Source organism: Malaclemys terrapin, chromosome 1 (assembly GCF_027887155.1).
Source record: "Malaclemys terrapin pileata isolate rMalTer1 chromosome 1, rMalTer1.hap1, whole genome shotgun sequence".
Taxonomy (NCBI): Eukaryota; Metazoa; Chordata; order Testudines; family Emydidae; genus Malaclemys; species Malaclemys terrapin.
In genome coordinates, this window is record NC_071505.1 from 42,867,595 (window position 1) to 42,888,790 (window position 21,196).

Consider the following 21,196-nt stretch of genomic DNA (forward strand, 5'->3'; position numbering starts at 1 on the left):
CTATGCTATTCTACCAGTAACATTTAAATGAAGCAAGAAAACCATGTTTCAAAGTTGGGGCTATTTTTGAAGAGCACATTTTGGAGGGCTCAATAGTACCTTATTGTCTATTGTACACATTTTCTGACATCTTTCTATGCTCTCCTTGTTCTTCTTGCAGCACACTCAGTTCTGTCGAAACACTCACTGCAAATACATTTGGCAATTCTAAAAAATTTAGGTATTGTTGGTATGGTTCTGTGTGACAACAAACTCAGTGAAGTGACAGTTCCTTTGTATGCAGTGATTCTAGTCTTAGTGCAGGTTGACAGATGTGACATTCTCCTGGTTCACCTTTCTCACTTGTCATTATCTGGACCCCTGGCTCTTTCCTGTCACATATATAACATGCCTCAGTGAGGTTTAATATGACAGAACTATTTACTTTATCACTCCATAGCACAATCTCTCTTGACAATGAAATCAGACAGTGAAATTTACTCAAATTTGAGCACGTTCCATCTGTCAGGGGGCTGAGGCAAAGTGTCAGGGCATCCATCAAAAGAGAGAAGATAAGTTATTTGCTCTTTCACTTCAAATTTATATGATAGTATATTGATGTACATAGCTACACATACCTTCACCATAACTGATTTTTATTCCTGTCTTTGAAATAATTTAAAGAGTTCAGGCATGTTTTCCTTCTTGACCTGACAGGTCACAAATATAAATGATTGAGGGTAGGGAGTTGTTGCTTTTGATTTTATAGCACATTATGTCATGACCAGGTAACAATCTATCGCTTCTAGATTTAATGTTGGTTGAGAAAGTTAAAATCAGAGTTTAGCCAGTTGACCTTTCATTACTTTCTTTGGTGGTTAGTTTAAATAATTAATAAATGAAAGTATTGATATGTCTTTTTAAACATGCTGCACGGGGAAAAGTCATGAGTTTTATATGGCAGATATATAATATTGGAAATGTTTACTTCAGGTTTCTGTAACTCTTCTGTATTACCTTTCATGCAATATTTTTAATGATATACATTTTAAGGTCCTGATTCTGTAAAACATTCTTATTCAGGAGAAGACTTAAATATGCCTAAATTTGCTCTTAAGTTAAAGTGTGTGCTTGTATAGGATTGGACCTAAACATTTACTTAAATATGTTCCAGAATCAAGGCCAGTATTTCTTGGGCCACATCACAATCTTCTTGTTCATTAGAATTTATTGAGAAACTAAGTATATCAGATAACAATTTGACACTATAGTAATTGAATGTCTGTTTCTCTCTTTTTTTGTTGTTTTCCTGACTTACTGTCTTTTGATGTTCAAAAGCTGAAAATAGACCATTTAAATAGTAGATAAAATTTTATTCACAAATCATGTGTAGTCTGTTGCCTTGCTAATTGCCAATCTCTTTAAATTCTTATTGTTTTAGAGCATATTGTTGCAAACCTTACTCCTGTGAGCAGTCATGCATAGTTCCATTAAAATCAAGCTCGTTGACTCCGTGGGGTTACTTGCAGGAGTAGTAACGTTTTAAGTATTGGGCCCTTAATTTTTACCTTTTGTGCCTGATTTGGTTAAAAAATAAAAACAACTTCCTTAGCATGAAAGCCTTGCTGAGGAGTTTAAATCAGAGATAATTTTTCAACATTTATTTACAGCTTGTTTAGAAATACTATTCCAGTATTTTGATATATATGTCTGTCTGTATATAAAAAATAAATACATTGGAATGGATGCAAGATTTTTAAAATTGGGATATACTTTAAAGAAAATAAAGTATTGAGATATTTACAGTCTGAGCAAAATAGGAAATAATTATGTATGTGATTTGTTAAAAAATAAATTACAGCCCAACATGCCACATTTGCAGTGGTAGCTCTGCAAAAGAAATCCATTCCATTCTCAACATGCTGTGGACTGACCGTTTGAATTCATGGCCTAACTTCTTTTCATTAACAATAACAAGACACAAATAAACTGGAGCTTAAATTAATTGCCAGTATTCTAAATGTCATCAGTTCTAATCATCTTGTTAATTCAATGCCCAGTATTATTTTAATTGTATCAGTTTTTCTTTTGACGCTCTTTCATGAAGTAAATATAATATTTTATAAACACGCAGGCCTGCTCATTATAAAACATAATAGTGTCTGCTGTCAGTGAGAGACATAGAAAAATGAGTATGCAGGTAAACTTTTTTGTAATTGCTATGTACTTAATTTAATATTCAGTATAGCTAATGCATTAATTATATTTCTATGGTGTAAAAGAAAAGTACATTGTAATTTGTGTGTACACACACTCACACAGAATATAACTGCTTTTTCAGTTTTATCATTTCTATGTAGTTAGGATCTCTCATGTATTCAAACTATGGTAATACAGTTTGTCTCCAATTGCTTATCTATTCTTTGCATATTTTGAAGTGATGTTATTAGGTTGCTGAGATGCAAACTTAGGTGATTGTATATCCTTAGTTCCATTATGTGACTGAATCAAAAAGGATTTATGTTAAAGTGTATGTAAGTAGCTGGGAAAACGTACACAGAAAATTGTATTGGAAAGATCAGACATTTTGGGTTCTGCACAAGACATCTAAGGTGAGATTCACCTTGGTGTGGGTACAAGGCCTTCTGAATCACTCAAGTTTCCTGAAAAAAGAAGAATAGGAGTACTTGTGGCACCTTAGAGACTAACAAATTTATTAGAGCATAAGCTTTCGTGGACTACAGCCCACTTCTTCGGATGCATATAGAATGGAACATATATTGAGGAGATATATATACACACATACAGAGAGCATAAACAGGTGGGAGTTGTCTTACCAACTCTGAGAGGCCAATTAATTAAGAGAAAAAAAAAAACTTTTGAAGTGATAATCAAGCTAGCCCAGTACAGACAGTTTGATAATAAGTGTGAGGCCTTGGCTACACTTACCAGGTAGTTCGACGGATGGAAATCGAAGTTCTGGGTTCGACTTATCGCGTCTAGTCTGGACGCGATAAGTCGAACCCGGAAGTGCTCGCCGTCGACTGCGGTACTCCAGCTCGGCGAGAGGAGTACCGCGGAGTCGACGGGGGAGCCTGCCTGCCGCGTGTGGACCAAGGTAAGTTCGAACTAAGGTACTTCGACTTCAGCTACGTTATTCACGTAGCTGAAGTTGCGTACCTTAGTTCGAATTGGGGGGGGGTAGTGTAGACCAAGCCTGAGAGTACTTACAAGGGGAGATAGAGTCAATGTTTGTAATGGCTCAGCCATTCCCAGTCCTTATTCAAACCGGAGTTGATTGTGTCTAGTTTGCATATCAATTCTAGCTCAGCAGTCTCTCTTTGGAGTCTGTTTTTGAAGTTTTTCTGTTGTAATATAGCCACCCGCAGGTCTGTCACTGAATGACCAGACAGGTTAAAGTGTTCTCCCACTGGTTTTTGAGTATTTTGATTCCTGATGTCAGATTTGTGTCCATTAATTCTTTTGCGTAGAGACTGTCCGGTTTGGCCAATGTACATGGCAGAGGGGCATTGCTGGCACATGATGGCATATATCACATTGGTAGATGTGCAGGTGAACGAGCCCCTGATGGTATGGCTGATGTGATTAATTAATTGATTAATTGGCCTCTCAGAGTTGGTAAGACAACTCCCACCTGTTTATGCTCTCTGTATGTGTGTATATATATCTCCTCAATATATGTTCCATTCTATATGCATCCGAAGAAGTGGGCTGTAGTCCACGAAAGCTTATGCTCTAATAAATTTGTTAGTCTCTAAGGTGCCACAAGTACTCCTGTTCTTCTTTTTGCGGATACAGACTAACACGGCTGTTACTCTGAAACCTGTCAAGTTTCCTGAGTTTCATGGGAGAGGAGGTACTGATTGAAAGATCACACCTAATTTTATTAGAAATTTACATGAGAATGTGGACCCCTGTATAAATTTGTTCAAACCAGGTTAAATCTCTTAAGGAACCGAGTAATAATTATGCTTCCTTTGGTATATGAATGTTCTTTTCTTAGGTGTGTATTCCTTCAACGATTCATAATAGACCAAATTTACCATTGTGCAGAAAGCCAGCATAAGATCTATACATTGCTTAAACTCCACTTAAGCCCTCCTGTAGGTTTACGAGGAACTTAAACAGTGCATAGACCATGCAGTGGCCCTCTGTACAGAGATGAATTTCACCCAGGCTATCAGCTATCAAAGCAAGACCTTTAGAAATGCAGTTGAGCTAATGGTTTATTTTTATATCAAGTATCTGCCTGTATGTAAGAAGGGGTTTGTGTTACTTGATAGATGTTTTTCAACAAATGTATTAGAGTAATATTATTTTAACTGTTGAAACATAGCTTTCCCTTTTGCAAGTGCAAATTTTCACTTGTGGTTTAGCACCCATAAAATGGAATTACAGGTAGCAGTCAGAGGCTCTGCACTTTGAAGTACCTGTTTTCACGTGTAAAAAGGACTGAAGATTGCAAATATCCAGATTTGCACTGGCAGTTTAGTTGCAGGTGCAAATTTTGCAGGTGTAAATTGCACCCACAGAAAGGGCACTTCTTAAAGGTTAATTATTAATTACTGCAAGTTGAATGAGGAAAAAAAATAGACAGTTCATTTTGAGAAAGGACCTCATTTATTGAAATCTCTTTTGCTGTATACCTGGTCTTCCTCCAATGTTCCGGTGGCTGCTCTGTCTTGTTCACTTGCTGCTTCTTGTCCATGTTGAGGGAGCTTCATTTGATAGGTCTGACCCTAATTGGTGCTCATTCCCTCAGGAAGGGATTCTTAGGAGCTGCCTGCTAGAGGTGGGAAACTTTTTCATGGTGGGATGCTTTTCTACCATGTCAGCAGCACAGGGCCTCAGGGTGGGTACCTCCAAAGATCAGGGAGTTGGAATTCAGAAGACTGGGCCTGAGTTTTGGGCAGGAATGCTCAGCTGAGTGTGCAAGGACAGAAACTAGCTGGGGAATGGATCGGAAAGACTGTCTGTGCTACCTTCTATTGGGTAAGCATGGCTGTTATTGGGAGGGATCTTTATGACAGGGATGCTGGAATGAAAGACTATAGGGAAATGGGAGCCAGATAAATAGTTAAGAATTTGAATTTCTAAGCTCTAGTCTAATTGATTTCTCAATATAAGTTTCAGCCTCATTCTTTAACTATATACATACATTATTACTGGGTTTATTTCAAAGCAATGGAAAGGGGGCAAAGGCCAGGGAGAACTCTGGGTGTAGGAATGGGGTAAATGACAACGCTTACATTGAAGGAGGATGTTCAAACAAAACTCACTGCATAGTTTTAATCGATTAAAACCTACCAAGACAGAAGACAGGTTTAGTTTCTATGATTATGATAATATGTGGAAGAAAATGTTGAACAAAAGATTAAATAACTATATCATATTATAGGCCTGATGGAATTGGAACAGTCTCAGTTGAAGAGAAAGAAAGGTTTGAGGAGACTAAAAACCGACTTTCTTCCCTTTTAGAAAACCAGATAAGCCACTTCAGGTGAGTATATAATTCATTCAGTGCATATGAAGCTTCATTCAAAATGGTTTTGACATGGTGGTGTTCATTGTTGTGACTATGAACAAGACATACTAAAGATAAAAGTTGTTACTTGAGGAAAAATTCAAGTCATAATAAATATAACATAATACATTTATATTGGATGTCTTTCAAAAATATATCATTTAATTTAATCACACATTATTGGCCTATAATGTTCACTTATATAGCAGAGGAGACTAATTCCTTCCAATGTGGGAATCACTGGGTGAAATTCTATGGCCTCTGACCTCCTGCATAACACACTAGATGATGATAGCAGTGTTTTTGGCCTTAAAACCTATGACTATAATTCTAACTCATGATTAGCTTAAAATCTTCAAATGAAGACGAGTGAATAAGCCATAACTGAAGTCTTGAACAGTGTTAATGAATATGATCCATACGCAAACTGAGTGCCCTGATTGATTGCAGCTGAGTTAAGTTAAAATTATTTTTTTAACCTTTGAGCTAATCAGATCCCATATGCAAATCTCTATTTCCTGACTGGACCAATCAGAGGTAAATATTTTTCTGGGTATCTAATCTTTCTTTACTAACCTTTATATTTTTATACATTTTCCCCCATATCAAGCCAAGTCCTTGCTCCCTAGTCCTCAATGAAGAGTTTGTCCATGCTGAGTTTCAAATTTTAGTCTTTTTTGTTGTTGCCCAGTTCAAAAACTTGATTTAGAATTAAATCACAAAGGAAAGAGTATTTCTTTTTCAAGGGATCATCTACAAGGATTCCAATCTTGATTCCCATGCACCCCATGCACACATGGTCAGATTCTTTTGGCCAGCAGTGGCCATCGAAGCTACATTTGAGCCCTAGATGTCCTTGTGCCCCTGCCAGAACCAAGGGCATAAAGGGTAGACTGGGCCCAACCAAACCTTAGTTCCTGTTTACTATTCATGGCAGCAAAACAGAATCCTTGAAGTATCCCACCAGCCTCTTTGCACACTGTGCTAGCTAGTGTTAGTTATTCGTTACTCTTGGTGCCTGTTGGCAACACACACATGCACAAAAGAAAGAAAGAGAGAGAAAATTTCTTATTTTAGTCAGGTTTTGGATTTAGGCTAGAACACTCCCTGTATAGGTGTTCTAGCAGAATGTCAGAAGAGAAATCTCGAGAGTTTAAAACCTGCCCCTCATGTAAAGCTTCAATGCCATTTAATGATGGGCACTCTAGGTGCCCATTTTGTTTAGGAGAGGGACATATTCCTGAGTGATGTACCATATATCACCCAGGGCCGGCTCCAGGTTTTCTGCCACCCCAAGCGGCGGAAAAAAAAAATCGCACTGCTCCGTTCTCCGACGACAGTTCAGCGGCAGGTCCCTCACTCCCTCTCTTCCTCTTCAGTGGCACTTCAGCGGCAGCTCAAAGAGGAAGAGAGGGACTGAGGGACCCGCCTCCAAATTCCCGCCGAAGACCCAGACAGGCCACCCCAATAGCGGACGGAATGCCGCCCCTTTGTATTGGCTGCCCCAAGCACCTGCTTCCTTAGCTGGTGCCTGGAGCCGGCCCTGATATCACCCCTCCTTTGGGTGGACTTAGAAAGCCAGAGAAGCCTGCCTGAAATTGTTCTTCCTGGAGTGCACTCTGCAAACTCCTCGGACATCAAAAGGAAGGACACAGCTGAACCTCACTCCTCAGGTTGGTCCCTCTCCCTGGGTGCCCTGGTGAAACCAGATTCCACCCTGAACTCTCAGGCTATGTAAACCAACAGGCCCCAGTCATCACCCACCATTCCAGCTTCAATTACCTCAGAGGAGGTAGGAAGGAGCTCTGCTCCGGAATTGAGCCAAGGCACAGGACACATAAGTCTTACTTATCTCAGGCTCAACAGCTAAGGGGCAGCCAAGAGCCTGAGAAGGGTCCCTTTGGCATCCTGGCACCAACTGTTAAGAGAGCACTGGTGGTACCCACTGAACCTGCATATCACCAATCTCTTGGTATTGAGCCTTCGGTTTCTAGCATTTTTGCACAAGCAATCTCAGAACAGTGTTTCTCAGTGCCCAGCACATCAACAACTAGTGTATTGATACCCAGGACATATACAGTACTGAGTGATTTTTCTGTGAGCCTGGTACTGGAGTCTCCTCTTCTGTGAGGTTGGGGGTGGTGATAACTAAGCGACCAGCTATTGAGTTTGTCAGTCCAGCAAGTGAAGGCGGAATCTCCAATATTGACTTCATCCTCTATCAGCTGAGGGAGCACAGCAGAGCCAGGGCACCTGTGACAGGACAGCCTCTCCCTTGGAAGAGGTATATTTTTAATCTCCTTTTGGGCATAATAGGAACTCTTCTCCTACACACCTACCTTCCCTGCCTCGTGTAGCACAATAGAATTCAGGAAGAGACTACTCTAAGGAGGGATCTGTAAGGGCCAGCAGGAAACGACCTACGGTTCCCCCATGTGTCTGCCATACTCCTATGAGCCCTGGCCCTACTGGACCTTTGGGGACTGCAGCCATATTCAGGCATCATCGGCTCCTTGTAGGCTTTGAGTCCCCTCCCCAAAAAGGCAATATAGACCAGCAGTGCCAGCTCAGCTAGTGCAGCCTCAGATCCTGAAAAGATAGGAAGAGGGAGATGATGAGGATCAGCCTCTACAAGGGGAAGAATAATTTGTCCCTGCTGCGATCTCCTCATTCTCTCCTGACAAAGCAGCAAATCTCTCAATGTCTTCATTCATTCTCAATGTCTTCATTCAATGATTTCAAGACAACTTCATCAAGTATATGGCAGAGATTCTAGATATATTTCTGGAAGTGGTGCAGGAAAAATTTCTCAAACTTCTGCACATCTTGCACCTTTCCATGCCTGACTTCCTATGCCTATAAATGAGCACTGTTGAAGCCTGTGAAAGACTTGTGGTGCATACGAGCATCTATTTTGGCCACATTGAAATGAGCCGACAGGACTCATTTTTATTCCCATCCAGTTCCAGGGTCTTCTGGTAACTGCATTCCAAGAGACGTTGACGCAACAGAGTCCTTCCAATTCTATATCTAGGGAGAGAAACCCAAAGAAACTGGACCTGTTTGGATGCAAAGTCTACTCATTTGCCAGTCTCCAGGTGCACGTGGCTAATTTCCAAGTTCTTCTGACAAATGCAATTATTTGAATTGGTAAAACCTGTCTCATTTAGTGGGCAAGCTATCTCAAGATCATCAACTGGAGATAAACACTGTCATATCCAAGGGGCAACTTATTGCCCACATGTCCTGACACGGCCAACACAGCAGCACATGCTATGACTACATCAGTGACTGTGAGAAGATCTTTTTGGATCCAGTCTTCAGAGATTCCTTGGTTGATCCAAACAACAACTGAGGAATTGCCCTTTGAGAGCAACAAACTTTTTAATTCAAAGGCAGATGAGGCCATGCATTCCTTAAATGGATGGCCTCTAGGGCAACTCTGTGTTCTCTGGGCCTCTGTGTTCCCATCCCAAGAAGCAAGCAAGCAAAACCTCCGGCCTCCTTTGGACATAATTCTTCTGCTCAGTGTTATCATCAGCCCCAAAGGATCTCAGAGTTGCCGAGAAGGAAGCAAAGGTTCCACTGACGATGAACCTCCAACTCTTCTTCCTCTGTCTCAGAATCTGGGTCTTGCATCAAGCAGCCGGTATGATTCCAATGTCAAGATCCTGATAGCAATGCTCAAAGATCTCTTCCCTTCTACCTCCCCATGCCCTCCTTTGGCAGCTTCCTCTTTTTGTTTCATTAATTTTGGACTCAGAACTTCTTAGACCAGTAGGTCCTGGAAATTGTAAGCAAAGGGTACTCTATCCAATTCTTCTTACTCCTTATCCAACCCTTTTCAGGGACCCTTCTCACAACGTACTTCCTTTTACAATTTAAGGCAGTGAGGAACTGCTCTTAATGTTCAGAAACAGGGATATTTATTTTCATTACCTTTTCATCCCAAAGAAGAAAGGGGTTTGGTGTTCCATTCTTGCTCCTCAGCATTTCAATAAATTCATCTGCCATTTTAAATTTAGGATGGTGATGCTAGCCTCCATAATTCCCTTGTTAGATCCTGAAGATTGGGTTATAGTTCTCGACCTGCAAGATACCTATTTCCACATATCCATTCATCTGGCCCCGAGCAAATAGCTCAGATTCCTAGTAGGAACCAGTGCAAGGTCCTGCCCTTTGGTCTTTCCACTGCACTGAGGTTATTCACCAAGTACTGGGCAATCATTGCAGCTCATCTAAGCAGACAAGGAATCCAGGTTAAACCAACCCTCAATAACTATCTGATCTGAGTAATCTTAAAGTCTTAACATTGTTGGACACTAAAAATCATGGTCTTATTAAAGACAGTGTATTTATGGCTTATTACAACAATCTGTAACCTTACACCCCATAACTGCAGAGGTGTTAACAGGCCAGTTCATTTTGAATAGTCTCTTAGAATATGTGTTAACTACTTCTTCTAAACAATCTGTTGAACCTGGTATTTAGCTGTGACACTCTGGGCTTGTCTTTACTGAAGGCTAAATCGGCACCACTGCAATTGATGCAACGGCATCGATTTAGCAGGTGTGGTGAAGACTCAATAAGGTGGTGGGAGAGCACTCTGCCATCGACTTCAGTATTCCACCTCAACGAGAGGTGGAAGCTTTGTCGACGGGACAGCATCTTAACTAGCGTAACTGAGATTGACTTACCTCATTAGTGTAGACAAGGTCTCTGAGTACTTTTCCCAGACCTGAAGAAGAACTCTGTGTAGCTCAAAAGCTACCTCAAAGGGCCCTGTCTTTTTACATTGACAGGACAAACTCATTCAGGAATACACCAAGAGTATGTCTACACCAGAGACCTTACAGCAGCAGAACTATACGGATGCAGCTGTGCCACTGTGAGATATCTTGTGTAGCCACTCTATGCCAATAGGAGCAAGCTCTCCCATTGACATAATTAAACTACCTGCAATGTGCAGCAGTAGCTATGTCAGCAGGAGAAACTCTCCTGCTGAAATAGCGCTGTGCACACTACCACTTATGCAGGCAAAACTTATGTTGCTCAGGGGTGTGTTTTTTCATGGCACAAGACTGTTTGTAGCATTTGTAGAGAGGGTTATAGGTCAGGAAAGGCCATGTCTACACTAGCACTTGTCGGTAAAACTTCTGTTGCTCTCCCGTCGGTATAACACTGCTACCCAAGCTGTACTGACACAGCTGTGCTGCTGTTAGCTCATAAGCATAGACATAGCCTAAGAGATTATCTATGTAGGTCTCCAACTGTGTAAGGGCATGTTATGAGTTAGCCAGGTTAGATCCACCTAGACACATTAGAGGTTGTTCCACTGCTGCCTATTTGAAGAATATCCATGTTCCTGAAATCTACAGAGCAGCTACAAAGAATTTGTTCTGCACACTGACAAGCCACTATTCTTTAATAGAGGCTTTCAGACCAGATGCCTGCTTTGGAAGGGCTGTCCTGAAAGAAGTTTAAGTAGGACTCCCACTACTCATCCCCAAGTAAACAGACAATTATTTATTAATCACTAAGAGTGGAATCCAAGTGGGCAAGCATTCAAAGAAGGAAAACAGTTACTTACCCTACAGTAACTTTGGTTCTTTGAGATATGTTGTCCACATGGATTCCACAACCCACCCTTGTTCCCCTCTACAATAGAGTTCTACTTCTCTGGGATTGGGGATTGGCAAAGGAAATGAGGGATGGTTGGGCTTGCTCTGCCCTTTATGCCCGCAGGTGGAGGAGCAAGAGGACATCTAGGGCTCAAGTGCAGCCCCAATGAACACTGTTGGCCAAAATAATCCAATCTCATTCACATGGGGTGCATGCCTACCAAGAGTGGAATCCATGTGAAGAACATATCTCAAAGAACCATCTGTACTGGGCTAGCTTGATTATCACTTCAAAAGTTTTTTTTTTTCTATTACTTAATTGGCTTCTCAGAGTTGGTAAGACAACTCCCACCTGTTCATGCTCTCTGTATGTGTGTATATATATCTCCTCAATATATGTTCCATTCTATATGCATCCGAAGAAGTGGGCTGTAGTCCACGAAAGCTTATGCTCTAATAAATTTGTTAGTCTCTAAGGTGCCACAAGTAGTCCTGTTCTTTTTTCAAAGAACCACAGTTACTGTAAGTAACCATTCTTCTTTTTCCATTATCCCATAACTTAAAAATAACTGAAATATATCTTTTCAAACTCTCCTAAAAAGTTCACCTTTTGGCAAACAAAGCATAGAAAAATGTAGCTGATTAAGTGAGTATTTTGGAGAAGTATGACTGCATGAAAATAGGTGGTTGTAATGGAAACTGTTTTGTAGCCTTAATTCTAGTGGCTACTACAATACAGATCTGTAATTATTAATTAGGGCGCTCTATACTTAGATTGTTTTCAGCATTGACTCGGGATTACATGCATTTTAGAAGTGTTGCTTCCTTCATATGATATGTAAATAACGTAACACTTTAGAATGTACCCAGTGGGATCTCTTGATTTGAAATGCTAAATGTAATCCAGGGATCAATAACATGTATTCATAAACAATGTCACCTACAGGTGAACAGGAGTAAACAATAGAAAAGACAATACATGGATTATGCAAATACTCTGAGAAGGTTTAAGAAGGAGGAGGCAAATACAACATCCAAATGTGTATTTTATTTAAAGGTGGATTAAGGCTAAGGATTAAATCTGTTTTGCTAATTTGTTAATACCCCCAAGAGTTGCTAGCACAACAATAAGAAACAAGCAGAATGAAGGAGATAGTGTACTGGCACTATGTCTGCTGAAAAGATTTGTCTGACCTCATTTTCAGGGCTTTATTATACGTTGGCCAAAGTGATTACTAAAATTCATTGGTCTGAATCCTTTTATTACTGGTAAAATGATGTTAGAAGCAACCATTATCATTAAACAATAATAATAATATTAAAAGAAATGTAGTTTCATGCAAATAATCTCAGCAAAGTAGAAAATCCCTTTTTGATTGGGGATATCCCAGCAAAATACTGGTTTCATAGATAGGATTAGGATAAAGTATGATGTTCTAAACTCTACAGACTTGAAGGAGTGGCAGTTTTGGTTGGGTTTTTTTTTTGGTTGGTTGGTTGGTTTTTGTTTGTTTTTTTTTGGTTTTTTGTTTGTTTGTTTTTGTTTTTTTGGTAATCTGTTGAATTTATGGAATCTTTTCTTTTAATTAGTTAAGCGCCAAAAGTGTGGTGGTGCTATATCAGACATAAGAGGTTTGTGTCCTGGGGATCTTCCAATTAAAGCTAATATAAAATGCATTCATATGTAATATAGTTATAACAAAAGAGGAAATATTAGAGGAAATTTGCACCCATTTTAGCATTAATATTTTAAAAGTTTAGACAGAGATTTTCTTATGATTGTTAAACTAATATTAAAGCAGGATAGAACAGGTAAAATGCTACTTTACAGTTTCTTACTGCGATGTCTGCTAAAGTCATAAATGTAATCCCTTCTCAACATCATGGACACCTCTGACACCAAACTTGGAATATTTTTGTAAATACCATTCATAGTTTAATAACCGTGATAGGTGCTTTTTATCTTTTGGACTTTCAGAATTTTGGGGCTAAGCAAGAAGGGTTCAGATTTGATTTAATGTTATCCTATATATTGGATTAATGAAAAGATTTAAAGGTGTCTTCTGTCAATATACAGTATACATGTACCTTGCATTAATGTAAATTAAGGGAATGATGCACATTATATGTAAAATAAAATTCTAAATTTAGAAATTACACTCTTGATTAATGGGTCCTGTGTTTTGTTGTTTGTTTTTTGTTTCTGGTTTTTTGTTTTTTTTTTAAGATACTGTTTCCCTTTTGGACGTCCTGAAGGAGCTTTAAAAGCCACACTTTCATTACTTGAAAGGGTATGTTTTTTTACTTTGTTTTAATCCTGCTGGAGTACTTAATCTGTGTGTCCTATTATAATTGTGCCAGTAGGGACACCTGCACTTCTGTTTAGATACTGTTCTACTGGTTTCATTAATGCACTGCAACATTTTTCAATCATGAGAGATAGAAAATATTTACACGAACTTCCCAGAAGTCATTGCAAATTTCTTTATAAATTGATGGTTGTTGAGCACAACCTCTCAAATGAAGGTGGTTATGATGAATCCTGGTCATGTGCCACCTGAGGCACATTGCGCAAATGCTTAACTTAACTTAAAAAAAAACCTCCATAAAATTGAAATAAACTCCCAGTAAGCGCAAAATTGAAGTCGATTTAAGAAGAAAAGGCGAAGGGCTAAAGTCAGCCAAATTGGCATGGAGAGCTGGAAATAAACTCTGGTCCTACAAATCCCCTGCACTGGTCCATAGGAAGGACAAGCAGTGTTAACAGCATCTATCCTCCCTTGGGAAAGAGGAGCTTTACATTTTAGAAAGGATTCCATAGGAGTGGGAAGCTGCTGAGGGAATGAGCTAAAACAAAGCATTGTGTGACCACCCAGGCAATACCCCAGGTTGTCTAACACTGCCCAGCATTTAGATAGGACCTGCCCCTGTAGCTCCACGCACAAAGTGGAAGTGGCAGCCATTTTGTGCCACTGAAACATTCCCTTGGCAGATTTTCTGTCTTGGAAGCCCTCTGCCAGACTCTATACCCAGTGGTGAGTCTGATTCTATATATTCATTTTGTTTTAAAATTAATTTCATGTACTATTTTACCATATGTTTAGAAATCTGTTATGTGAAAGCAGCATTACAATTTGTGTTACTGCAGAATGTACATTTGCATGTGCAAGTGCCAGCTTTGCATGCATAACTGGGACCCCATGCTTTTTTTATACTTACTTTTGAAAAATTTGGATCATGCTGTCTAGTGTAGATGCTTTGATTAAAGATCAAGTCTAGAATAAACGTAATCATGTAAAATCAGAACTGAATTTTGGTCACAGCTAATTACAGGCAGCAAAGTGCAAATAAGAAAATTTTAAATAGCAAAATTAAGAGATGCAAGTGAAACATTAAAGCAATTTTTTAGCTTTGTTGGATTATTAAATATAGTGTTAGAGACTGGAGGATATCAGACTCCCTTAATATTATCTTCAAGGGAGATATAAATATCTAGATTTACATATTAAATTCTCCATGACCAATTCACCTCATTTATAACAGTCTTGATTTTTCAAATCTGTATTTAAATTTTAGTCAGTAATTAAGTGTGTATAAGAAAAATCTTTAATTTCTTCAAATGCCTACATTTGTCCACACATTGAAAAATGTAAATAGTTCTTTTCTGTATTTTTTGTACATATTTTATTTATATTTTAAGCTACTAAAAGCCAACATGCCTGTAAAGATTGAGTGACATTGAAGTCACTGGCAAAGCTTCCATTGTCTGTCCACGCCAGAAGAGACAGAAGGCCATGGATGTGGTTTAAGTAGGCTACAGTTTTATTCACTTATAATATCTGGAAGTACCCTGCAATAAATTGTACAGTGCAGAGAGCAGACGTTGGCTCCCTGCTGATCCAAACATAGGAGCTCCAACCCCCCTTCCTCTGCTTCGTTAAAGTGGGTCAAGAAAAGGAGGGGGGTCTCAATGATGAGATGTATGAGACCCAAACCTCCATTACTCAGCTCCCATAAGGGATGCTTTCCTGCAAATCTTTTTCCAGTCCATTTTATCCAATAATTGTATCCTATTTATACCAAGTACCTGCACTGGTCATCCACCACAAGTTTTATTAATTAAGTTGCGATATTATAACATAACCTCCTTACCCTACCCCACCTGGTCCCAGACCAGCAATGGAGAAGGCATAAAAACCCAAGCCACTCCGGCCACTTTGACAGTGAGGGAAAAATTCCTTCCCAACCTTCAAAGGAAAAGGGGCAACTACCACAATACCCACAGCAGCTCAACACAGAACCTGGTCCTTTTGCCAGCTTCAAGGGAAGTGGGGAGAGAGAATGGGCTTCCAGCCTAATCAGGGTAAAGAGGGTCTCTCCATGACTACCTAGGCTATAAATACCTGCACCACTCTTCTGGGTCAGCAAGAAGGGCAGTGCAGTGACCTTGTCCTGACATGGCCCCATCTGCTTTCTACCCTTCCTGTCCATCCCTGTAAACTTCCCCCTTCTTCCAATCCACTGTCAGGGAGCCCTTAAAGGGACAATGCTCCTTTTCTTCCAGCTAGCCAGACAAAGACCCACTCTCATAAAGGTTGCAGTGGATATGTTAACTTCAAAAGGGATCAGGATTTCATCCTCAGTCAATTTTATCTTGGTTACTAATTTTAAATGCTGGAAGACTAGTCTCCTTTAATTTTTTTTAAAGTGTCGCAATTTTTTTGAAAGGCTGTTTATGATCTACCCTTCTACTGCTTCAAAAATTCAATGGAAGTCTGGTACTTGTGCTGCCTAAAATAGCTAATTCTTTTTCACCAATGAGACCTGCTTAATTTTAATAAGCATATGCAGGAGGAAGAACAGTCAGGAACGGCAAGTCTTGATGCTACGCTCTTCCAATATTGTTTTTCATCTGTCAGGCTTGGTCTACACTAACCCCCCTAATTCGAACTAAGGTACGCAACTTCAGCTACGTGAATAACGTAGCTGAAGTCGAAGTACCTTAGTTCGAACTTACCTTGGTCCACACTCGGCAGGCAGGCTCCCCCGTCGACTCCGCGGTACTCCTCTCGCCGAGCTGGAGTACCGCAGTCGACGGCGAGCACTTCCGGGTTCGACTTATCGCGTCCAGACAAGACGCGATAAGTCGAACCCAGAACTTCGATTTCCAGCCGTCGAACTAGCTGGTAAGTGTAGCCAAGGCCTCAGTGAGTGTTATGCTCATGAAATTGTTGGATGCATTTCACTGGCAAAGGCTTAGCATAGCACAGATAAGTGCTCCACAAATTTCGCTACTCGCATCTCTAGCTGTGTACCTTAATCTAACCTTCAACACTTCTGATATTCCAGTCTGGGTTCTTGCTAGAACAGAAACCGACAATCATGCTGAGTAGTGCCACACTGGAGGGGTGGTCTTTTAATGTGCATAAATGAGAACAAAAATGAAACCATCAAATTAATGCAACATAAACCAGGGTTTGAACTCAAATCTTCAGAGCTAGTTTATTAACCAACTGAAATGTCTCTTTGATTTCTGCATTTATTAGCAAATCTAAAATAGCCACTAGCGTACATTCAGATTTTTCTCTTGGGCTTTGGACAATGTGTGTAACCAATGTGTGTCTATGTTTGTCTCTGGGATAGGTTTTAATGAAAGATATTGCCACTCCCATACCAGCAGAAGAGGTGAAGAAAGTGGTTAGAAAATGTCTGGAGAAAGCTGCCTTGATCAATTACACACGACTTACAGAATATGCCAAAATAGAAGGTTAGTACAGTGATCAACTGCCAAAGTGGCTGTAAAAGCCAGCAATGCCTATTAACTGAATATTCCGTGAGCAGCCTTTTCCCTTTCCTGAGCAAACCTGTACCACAGCAAGGGGAAATGTCTCATTAAAATCTCAGCTGGTGAACTATAGAGCTTTTTCCTATTCATTGCTTTAATATGCCTCCTGGGACCCTGCTTGAATGAAAGATCCAGACTTCATGTTTAAGTTATCCTTTGTTCTTATTTGATTTTTCTTTAAGCCTAAAAGTGTGTTCATGGCTTATTTTTAATTTCTCTAAGTATTCCTGATAATTAAATTATTGGCAGTACATTCTTGCCATATCAGCAATAACAGTGCCCTGAAACTTGGAAACCAAGGTGATAGAGGCCTTAAGCAGACAAATAGATAACAGAGTAATTTTGTTTGTTGTTGTGATGTCTTATCATTGTCAGTCAGAGATGGAAAACTTACTGGTGGTGTATATAGTGAGATGTAACAGTAAACTGTTGAAATGTCAATTATATTTAGATTATTTATAAATGCAGTAACAGAAATAAGCATTATTTCTCATGATGATCTGCACTTTTTCTTTATTTACAATTTGTGTACATTTGGGGTAATGAGATTCATCAGAATTGTTGCTAGTCATGGAGTAGTTTATGATGTGCAATGTTATTGTTCAACATAAAGCTTGTATTTCAGTAAGTCATAACATTGGGAAAAGTTTATGAAGCCATAAATGCAATAAAATTATTTTCAGAAAGCATAAAATAGTGTACCAGTCATCAGTACAGAGTTAACTTTAGGATTAGGAAAAAGGCATGAATCTCATTTTTAAAAAACATAGACAGTAGATGAGTTAGTTCAGCAGAAGAAAGACCATGACATATGCTTAAGAGTTACATGTTATTACTAAACATTAAAATCTGTTTTAATATAATTTGTAATAACATTCTGGAATTAAATACAGTAATGATATCAAAGCCCAGTGAAATGAAAGGAGGCCAATGTTTGTAGAAGTATTACACTTTTTTTATTTTTTTATTTTTTTTATTTTTTAACTCCAGCTCTGGTCAAACTCACTGACAAACATGAGTTAACCAATCTCATAAGTGATTAACCAAAAAAAAAGAAAAAAAAAAGCTATTTCATCACTATAGCAACCAGTATTATATAACAGCAGTAACAACGTGAAGCGACCTTAGTAACCAGTTTATCATCATTAATTATGATATCACGTTGTGTTAAAGCAAGAAGGATGAATATTAGGGTTTTTTTTTAAATTGAGAGAGCCAAGATACCTCTTCTTCCTTAGCTTTGATAGTATGCATACTCATAATTGGGACTTCTGCTGTTCAATAATCTTGAGCTTTTAGCAGAACTGTTAGAATAATAGGTATAAAAATTTAAAAAATAAATTAGACATCACCAAAGCCTGAAAAGACTTAGAAACTTACTGATTTTAAGCTGGATGTAAAAATAGTTTATTTACAATTTAAAAAAAAATTCAGCATTCAGATGTTCTGAATTTTATTCTGGAAAAGTGTGGGAATGCAATTCTCCTAAGGACCACATTCTGCTCTTTAAACCACACATATAGTTCCCACTGAAGTAAACAGGAATTCCATGCATAATTAGCTTGCTCTAAGTGCAAGGCATGTAATGGAAAGCCCCAGAAACAGAAGTCCATCTTTTAAATTTTCTTATACAAATACATAACATCAAGAAGACAATTTTTTTGAAGAACAAGAGAGAGTATACATGTTCTAAATCCCTATTGGCACCAAAACCTCATATGACAAATACCTTGTCCAATAGCTTGCATTGTGTCTCTTTAGATTGATAGCAATCCTGGTCTGTCTTCATGTACTGAAATGGAGTTCTGGGTCCCCATAACAATTAGTATTACTATTTTTATTTCTTGCTTACTCCCTGCATTGGACAGTGGGAAGCATCTAAGCATTATGTAACCTGCACAGCATTCATGGGTATTGGGACCGATGTCTAATCAATTAATATTTCCACAGTCAACAAACCAGCTTCAGTTAGTCAAACATCCGCCTACTCCACGTGCTCTAGTGGTTATATTGGCTGCGTATAAATCAATAACAATGAAGGACAGAATAAAGCTACAAAGATGGTTATCATAACAATAGTAACATACAGTATTCTTATTCTGTGTTTTACTGTTTTTTCTCTCACCAATTTCCCAAGCATAATATGGGATGGATATGCAGGCTCAGTCTTTGGGCATAAACCAGAAAGAGAACTGTTCCTAAAATATAGTCAGATGGGAGTAGCAAATCAACAAGTACTACATGGAAAAACACATGCATTACACCCTCAATGGGAAAAGTCAGGTGATCTGTGAAAACTCAAACAGGACAATCTGGGATTAAGAAATATCCTGTAGTAGTTGAAATGAAAATGTACTATACATTTAAATACATGCTGAAAATAGAAAATACCATTATCAAAATTTCAACATGAGTTCAGCTTATTTTAATCCTCTTTCATTTCCCCATTTTTCTATCTCCTTTCCCCACATATCTCTTCATTACCAAAGAAGGAAGTCTGTTCAGAATATCATTATTAATGTTATCTATTTTTGGATGAATAGCATGTGATTAATTCATTTTTTGAATTGCTTAATGATATTGAATTTTAAAGCAAAATTTTCAGTGCCTGCTTTTTTTCTTAAACTGATTTGTGGTTGTCAGGTTTTTATTTGAAGAGCAACAAATGTAGTTTTCTGTATGCATACAGAAAAGTTGGTCAAAAATTTTAAATAGACGAGTGTTGAAATGCCTAATTTGATATTTGTTCTGCTTTGATGCGGTTAAATTAAGCACTGTGTTTTTCTCTGATGGTGTCTTCATTTCTTTTTCCTTACACTTTAGCAACAGCAGAGAAGGATCCAGGTGATTACTATTTGTGTGTATGCATGATTGTACCATTGCTTTCAGTGTATTATATTTAAGTTAATTTAGTTTATTAATTTATTTTAAAAATCCCAGCATTTGGACCAGAACACAATAAAATATTACAATTAAAGTTGTGCTTGTAGTATAGTCCGTGCATTGTTTGCCTATAGTGAAACATACATATGATGTGTATTATTTATTAACAATCTAGATAATTGTAAAATTCTGTAATTTCTGGAGTTTGACATAGTTTAGAGGATAATATTTTCATCACATTCTTCAAACAGACCATTTTGTTTAATTTGAAAAATATACACAGAGGAATTAATTAATGGCTTCTTTGGGTTTTTTTAATTGACTAAATTTATAATTAAAGGGACATTGTCAAATTACTTGAGACCCAAACTTTAGGTTCTTTGAGTATAAGCTTTTATGAAACATAATGGGCTAAATCCTGAATTTGGCCCTCTGTTTTTACACAGGTTTTACTCCATTGAAAGTAATAGAAGATGTCCTGAGTAAGGACCTTAATGTTTGGCCCCATGTAAATGTAATTGTTTCCAATAAAACTTTAAGAAATAGGAGGAAAGATTAGTGGCAAAAAATTGTTTAAATGGAAAATATTCTCTTACATTGTTTGCAATTGAAACATGACAATATCCTTCTAATGTATGAGAATCAGAAAGTGAAATTTATTAAAAACTACAGTGAAATTGACTGTCTTATTTTCATTGGTCCATGTGAACTCTCTATATAGTGGTGTTTTCTGCAGTGTCCATTACCACCCCAATGGGTGCTCCATGGAGTCTTCTGCTGTCCGCTTTGCCCAGTTTGTTTGTTTGGTGTATGCGCACGCGCGCACGCACACACACACACACTGCATGCCCTAAAAATGGTCAGATTGGATTAGCTTAATCTCCTTTCGAAGCTAGTTCCACCGTCAAATGCTCTCAGTAAAATAGCTAAGATGCCTTATTTCTGTCTCACATTTCATTCGGATCTTTGTAAACTGCATTGGTACGGAGGAGAGCAGCTGTCTTGAGAGGTCACAGATGGAGATGTGGTTGCTGATATACCAGGGTCCTGACCTATTGATGGCTTTTAAGATCAAGACCAGGAACTTGAACTAGCAACACAAATCTTGCTCAGTCACTCTCCTATTGGGAAGGGAGAAAGGCCATGATTATTACCTAGATAAAGTGGTGGAATAAAAATGTTTGTTAAATCTTCAGTGTTCACTCCTAGTCTAAAAATGAGGCTCAGTGCATATCTGGGTAGGAGTATGGTGCTGCCAACTCTTGCGATTTTATCATGAATCTTGTATATTCTGCATTTTTTCTAAAAGGTCCAGCTCCTAGA

The 21,196-nt window shown here is 38.6% G+C and overlaps 1 protein-coding gene across 6 annotated transcripts in view; it reads left to right on the plus strand.

Annotated features, from left to right (window-relative positions):
* CADPS2 (calcium dependent secretion activator 2) overlaps window positions 1–21,196 on the plus strand; it is a 576,541-nt gene that overhangs the window by 434,764 nt on the left and 120,581 nt on the right. For 3 of the 6 annotated variants that reach the window (XM_054023205.1, XM_054023212.1, XM_054023195.1), the window contains 4 exons: window positions 5,399–5,500; window positions 13,373–13,436; window positions 16,789–16,912; window positions 19,814–19,834. In XM_054023205.1, the coding sequence (XP_053879180.1) occupies window positions 5,399–5,500; window positions 13,373–13,436; window positions 16,789–16,912; window positions 19,814–19,834 (311 nt within the window). The remainder of the gene's footprint in view (window positions 1–5,398; window positions 5,501–13,372; window positions 13,437–16,788; window positions 16,913–19,813; window positions 19,835–21,196) is intronic. The other 3 variants (XM_054023223.1, XM_054023230.1, XM_054023186.1) reach the window with 1 other exon arrangement.